Consider the following 6,610-nt stretch of genomic DNA (forward strand, 5'->3'; position numbering starts at 1 on the left):
TAGCCATCTGCGACTCATGCTTGCAAGCCAAATGCCCAAAGCCGGCCAGCGTTGCAATACTGAATATCTGGATAACTAAGCCATTGTTTGGAAATTCCGGAAACTATCTCGCTGGTTATCTGTGCGCGGCCTTGTCCGAATCATGTTCGTCTTTCACTTGCCTGGACTCTGAACACATGGACCTCATTCGTAGATGCACAAATCAGGATATTTCGTCTTCTTAGTCGTAGATTGTGTACTCGTGCGTGCGTGCGCTTGATCTTGTTTGCCAGTGCGTGTATGATCTTCGCTTCCCATTTGATACCTGAACTCTTGCGACTTCCTTGCTAGTACGATGTCGGCCCAGGGACCGCTCTCCATACGCGGAACAAGGGAATCAGGCCAAGATGTGAGGTCTTCAAACGTGACCGCCGTGGTTGCTATTGCAAACATCGTGAAGTCTTCACTTGGACCAGTTGGACTAGACAAGATGTTGGTTGATGACATAGGGGACGTCTGCATCACGAATGATGGAGCGACCATTCTCAAGATGCTGGAGGTCGAGCACCCTGCGGCGAAAATCCTGGTGGAGCTTGCAGAGCTGCAGGATGTCGAAGTCGGAGACGGCACCACATCGGTGGTGATTGTTGCTGCGGAGCTGTTGAGGCGAGCGCACGAGCTCGTTAAAAACAAAATACATCCCACCAGCATCATTGCAGGTTACAGACTCGCTATGAAGGAAGCAGTCAAGTTTATCCAGTCCAACATGGCCACCAGCACTGAGACCTTAGGGGAGGGCACCCTACTGAACTGTGCCAAGACTGCCATGTCCTCCAAGATCGTGGGAGCCCAAGAAAATTTCTTCGGGAACATGGTTGTTGAAGCCATGAAGTCCGTCAAGACGTACAACGACATTGGTGACGTGAAATACCCTGTGAAAGCCATCAACGTGCTGAAAGCTCATGGCCGGTCCGCCATGGAGTCCGAGCTGATCAAAGGCTATGCCCTCAACATGGGAAGAGCAGCTCAAGGCATGCCAACACGTGTCCCCAACGCCAAGATTGCATGCCTAGACTTCAACCTGCAGAAGACCCGCATGCACATGGGGGTACAGGTGCAGGTGACTGACCCCAAGGCCCTCGAAATGATCCGGCAAGAAGAGATGAACATATCGATGCGCAGGATACAAAAGATTCTTGATGCCGGGGCAAATGTCATTCTGACCACCAAGGGGATCGACGACTTCTGCTTGAAAGCATTCGTTGACGCTGGCTGCCTTGCTTGCCGGCGGGTGGCGAAAGACGACATGAAGCGCATCGCCAAGGCAACAGGCGCAACGCTGATTGTGACCCTGGCTGACGAGGACGGCGGAGAGACTTTTGATGCAAGCAGCCTTGGCACTGCAGACGAAGTCACGGAAGAGCGCATCTCCGACGATGACATGGTGTTCATCAAGGGTTGCGCCAACACCAAGTGCGCCCCTTGCATGCCCTCATCGTTCAGACACTGGGCGAGAGCCAAGCATCAATGTTGGGAACATATGGGGGGGTGTGCTTGCTGCTTGTCACTTCCTTGACTATCACGCTTGGCTGCGGAGCAATATTGCACACTTGGATGTGTGCATTTGGTCAGACACTGATCTGGGACTAGGAAATGCCAAAACCATTAACTCGCCGCGCTGCTTGCTTTCTTGTTGATTCTCTTGTGAGCTCCGTTCTTCAAGCTTGTTGCAGAACGCATTCCTCATTGCAGCTGAACATGCCATTGCTCAGCAGATGCCTTGCCATCATTCTACCCCTGAATGCTGGCAGTGCGATGGTGATTGTTTCATGCACAAATAGCTTACATCGCACTGGGGTTTCTTGTCCTTTTTGCTTAATGTTTGTTTATTGTGCAAAGACAGGAATCCGCATTTCTGTGCGCGGATGCATTTGATGGCATGCTATGACCGTATTCCGTCGATAGGGCCCAGCCGCATGCATCTCCCCATAGCTGCGCTTATTCAGTGTGACTAAGCTGTGGTGTTGGAGCAGGGCGATTACCATGTTGTTGCGCGGAGCCAACGACTACATGCTGGATGAGATGGATCGCGCTTTGCACGATGCGCTGTGCATCGTCAAGCGTGTGCTGGAGACAAACTCAGTGGTGCCTGGGGGTGGGGCAGTGGAAGCGGCGCTGTCGATATATTTGGAGAACTTTGCAGAGACGCTTGGCAGCCGTGAGCAGCTCGCCATCAATGAATTTGCCGAGGCGCTACTGGTCATCCCCAAGACCCTAGCTGTCAACGCCGCAAAGGACGCCACTGACCTCTGCGCCAAGCTCCGGACTTATCATAACCACGCACAAAAGCGACCGGACAAGAAGCATCTTGCGCAGGTGAGCTTCCGTGTTGCAAGCAGGGTGGTGCCTATTTAGTCTGCTGTTGGATGGCAGGCAGGCTGCGACAACTACGTTGTTCGCTATCTGCGCTGTCCATGATGCTGCTTCATTGCCGGGTCCCTTGCTATGATATTGTCCGCACGCTTGCATCTACCAGGCAATGTTCTAGCCTCTTTCATCCCTGCTCTTCAATCTAGCCACAGTGCGGTTCTTGCAGAACGGTTTTGCAATTGATTACGCAGGTTTTCTGTTGCTTTCTGGAGGTCTCCCACAGTAAGTTGGCTCGTTTCATAATGGATGTGCAAGCTGCGAGTTTGATGTGTCACTGGTTAAGCTATAATATCGTTGCAGTGTTTAGCATGCTAACGCAGGACAAGGGCCAACTATTTCTTCTCGTGCACACTCACAGCTGTTCGTTAGCTAAGCTTCGGTGCAAGCCTGGTGTGCGCTGACGAAGTGAACGGTTCCTGCCAGTACGCTGACGCCCGTGGTGCTGCAGTGGGGTCTGGACCTTGAGAATGGAGTACTTAGAAACAACGTAGAAGCTGGCGTCCTCGAGCCGACAATGAACAAGGTCAAGCTCATTCAGTTTGCGACCGAGGCCGCAATCACCATTCTTCGCATCGATGACATGATTCGAGTTGACAAGGACCCATCTGAGGAGGAGCAGTGAGCTTGGCGCCACGTGGGCTCTGCTGCATGACCCACCCACCAAGCTGCTTATGAGACATATGCATCTCGTTTTGCAAAGCGTCTTGTTATGTATTGCTGGTTTGTTGCAAGGTTCCTGATTGCTTGTCTTTGTCCAAGGTGCACTGTTTAACAGTAATACTGGATCGCCCCTGTTTAGCGGCCTGCAAAGATTTGAAGTCTGGATTCAACCGGTACAGCATGGGATATGTGCACCCGTCGTTTCAGCCGATCATGATTGGCTGTTGCGATTGCATGGATCAGATCCGTGCGCAGGATCTGCAATGATCCTTTGACATTGTTGATGAGGATGCACATGCAGCAAAGCCGTTGCCAAAGGCGTTCAGCTGTCCATGCTTTCAATTCAGCTTCTTTTGGTTCGTTAGTGCGTTACAAAAACGAGTTCACGGATACCACACACAGATATCATTCAAGTCTTCAGCGGGGTTGACCCCACCAAATACCATCACAGCCTTCTTGTCAGCACCTCGAATGCTGGGGACGAGTGCGGAGGAGTGGGCAAACCGCTTGGACGGCTGCCTAGGATCCCCATTGCACAAGCCTTGCCCAAGTGCCATACACGTCATGTTGGCACTATCCACCAGCAGGATATTGTCAGCAACATCCTCGCCTGTGAACCCACCAAATATGGCGACAATGGGTGCATCGTTTGTTGCCACAGGTTCAGAATTTCCCCACGCCCTCTGATCCAGAAGGCTGGGGGGAGGATGCTGTAGGCTGATTAGCATGCAGACACTCCAGCATTGCCTGCGGCATCAAGTGACAGCAATAAGGGCACTATCTCGACTTGTTCATCCAGCTACAAACCCGACTCATGTACAGAGGCAGAGCCAAACAATGGGCGACAAGTGCTAGATCTTCCTTGCTACAATGTGAGCGAGCACCAGGAAAAGGCCAGAACTCGTTTTCACTTTTGATTGATGCACATCTACACTCGGGGGCCTTGTGTGCGACAAGGCAGAGATAGCAGTACAATGTCAAAAGGCCTCCTCAAATCACACGCCAACCAGCAAGCATGGACAGCGCCAAGCGGTGGCAACACAGGCAACCCCTGCTACTATGAACATGCCGTTGGATAGTGTTGAAGAAATGAAATCAAGGTATCGGACAGGAATCAGGTTGATCGTGCAATCTCCTTAATTGAAATCTGCTGACACCGGCACATGTGTCCAGTACCTCTTTGTCCGATACATGGCCATCATGGTGGTGCTTTCCAGGAAGGGGCTTGCAAGAGACGTGCCCTAAGGGTCTTTGCACCCTTGTGAGTGTGTGTTGGGTACTTTGTTACAGGCTGAACTATGGTGATTCTGTCCCTCTGTGTAACAGAGTGTATGGGCATGGGCATCTGAAGCAGCAAGGGTTGCCTATTTATACAAGGCGGACATGCAATCAGGAGGGCCGCGTACGGAAGGGACGCTTGAGCGCGGAAGTGGAGATGCGCTATGGGCGCAGCGCGCCAAGTGCTGCTGCGTATGCTGTCGCCATGAGCAACGTGTCATGTCCAAGATAACCATGTCTGAAAGGACGGTGCCATCAGCTGAGCGGCCTCCGAATACAAGCATGCGTGAGTCATCGATCATTGTGCCTGTGGCCATCTCTCGGGAGACTGGCGTTTCGCCGGCAACATCAACTCGCGTCCACTCTCGGCTATCTGTGTTAAAGATCCAGACATCTCCAAACATGCTGCGAGAGAAGGAACTATGTCAATACACATACATGGAGGGGACCTCCAGTTGCAAGGTGATTCTACATGGCATGAATTGACAAATGTGCAGAACGAGGCAACCCGCATAGCCGTGGACTACAAACACGAACCTGCAAGAATATGGCCAATGTGACAGTAGATGCTATCTCAGCAAAGCAGAAACACCTTGTCTGCTAGGCAGTGGCCCATGAATCATGGGCCATGATATGTCAGCCACCCATCCCCACCCACTATGACGGAGGCAGCCCTCAACGTCATGGGATAGCAAAAGCACGGCAATGTGGTTTGCCAAGGTCTTTATTCCGTGTGAACACCCTGCCGCCATGACTTGAAGCACCGACATCACGTCCCTGGCCAGAGCGCGTCATCTCCATGGACAATCAATGATAACCAAGCTGAATGTGCCAGCAAAGTTGCCAGAGTGACACGAACCTTGCAGGTGCGCTCACAGGATACTTCAATCAACCGGTTACCACGCCATGCCCCCGCCGTCCTCGACGAAGAGGGCACCTCCCGCCCCAAGAAGATTTGGTCCCATGCCCATGGAAACTATGGGGAACAGAAAGTGCCGTTCAACATAGGACATACATAGGTGGCAACTGTAGCTCATCCTACCTGTTGCCAGGTGCGAATAATGTATCTTTTTACAACACTATCGCATCCACATGGACATTGGCAACTCTAAGAACCACTTGAGAATCAGTGCAACCACTACCGTCACCCGAGGTCTGCTGAGGTCATCTAAACACGTAGGGCTTGCAGTATGAGAAGAGCAAGCAGACAGGAACCAAGGAGCACCTGCTTGTTTGCGATGCACCGCCATATATGAGGAGACAGTTGCTACGCAGCAACCCTGCGCAATGGCTGTGCCGGGCGGGTGGGAACCCTGTGACTGGGACCACTTGGGTCCAAGTCCACGAGTCAACATCCAACTTCAACACGTCGCGGAAGCATGTTCCTGTGCTGGGCTCTTGCCCCCCATACATGTAGACTGTGTCGCCAACCACTGTCAACGACGCACCCGTCCGGCTGTGCATTTGCAACCCCGCAGGGAGGCTGGGCTGCACCCGGGTCCACATGTATTGCCCTTGCTCCCCTGCAAGCACTCGGTCGATCTCCTTGTTTTGCACCCCTGATAGCCATCTCTGTGCTTCTCCATCGACAACAATATGAATGGCACTTGCAAACTCGACCTTCAGTTGAAACCAACAAGTGCGCTGAATCAATTTGTCCCTGTTTGATGTGTGCGTACATGATGATGACAATGATGATGCATGTGTTGACTGTTTTTTACTGTTTCCTGCCATTTTCTATGTGATGTCATGACAATGCATCTTCTACAACACCACGGCATGGACATGGCCAGTCCACGTACTGTTTGTGAATTGAATGCACTATCGCATGGTCATAGGACATACATCTCATCTTCAGTATCCCAGCATGAGCATGGAGCTTATCTTACTGAATGTCCAGAGAGATTGCAAGGCAAAGCTCTGAAGAATATTCAACGCGTGGAAGTCTAGGGAGTTTGGCGGCAGAACTTGGCGACTGCTACCTTCAAACTGCATCGTGCAAGAAAGGCACACCAATCTCTAAGGAGTGTAAGTCTCCATACGGGGTGGGAGCCCGATCGGCACCTCCAAAGACAAGCACTTTGTTGTTTACGAAGGCACAACAGTGTCCTCCTCGCCCTGCTGGAGCTAATCCATCCACCTGCAAGTCCACACTCAGTGTTTGACCCACAATTTCAAACAGAAGTACCGCTGCAGGTCATTTGCCGTACAGGTTGTACTTTCATGACGGCTTGCGGACTGCAATTCATATCAAGTATTGCCT

At 51.8% G+C, this 6,610-nt stretch overlaps 1 protein-coding gene across 1 annotated transcript; it reads left to right on the forward strand.

Annotated features, from left to right (window-relative positions):
• The first annotated feature begins 334 nt into the window (after positions 1 to 334).
• LOC149808980 (T-complex protein 1 subunit alpha-like) lies at positions 335 to 3,031 on the forward strand. The gene is made up of 3 exons (XM_089995056.1): positions 335 to 1,452; positions 2,013 to 2,355; positions 2,858 to 3,031. The coding sequence occupies exons 1-3, from the start codon at positions 335 to 337 to the stop codon at positions 3,029 to 3,031; spliced, it is 1,635 nt and encodes a 544-aa protein (XP_089851182.1).
• The last annotated feature ends 3,579 nt before the right edge of the window (positions 3,032 to 6,610 follow it).

Source organism: Nuphar pumila, unplaced genomic scaffold, assembly GCF_984573655.1.
Source record: "Nuphar pumila unplaced genomic scaffold, dmNupPumi1.hap1.1 HAP1_SCAFFOLD_1923, whole genome shotgun sequence".
Classification (NCBI taxonomy): Eukaryota; Viridiplantae; Streptophyta; class Magnoliopsida; order Nymphaeales; family Nymphaeaceae; genus Nuphar; species Nuphar pumila.

Excerpts from the sequence above, each read along its gene's own strand:
- LOC149808980 (XM_089995056.1), top strand. The coding sequence starts at position 335 with ATGTCGGCCCAGGGACCGCTCTCCATACGCGGAACAAGGGAATCAGGC. Across the intron at positions 1,453-2,012 it reads AAGGGTTGCGCCAACACCAA|GGCGATTACCATGTTGTTGC; the intron begins GTGCGCCCCTTG and ends GTGTTGGAGCAG. Across the intron at positions 2,356-2,857 it reads ACAAGAAGCATCTTGCGCAG|TGGGGTCTGGACCTTGAGAA; the intron begins GTGAGCTTCCGT and ends GTGGTGCTGCAG.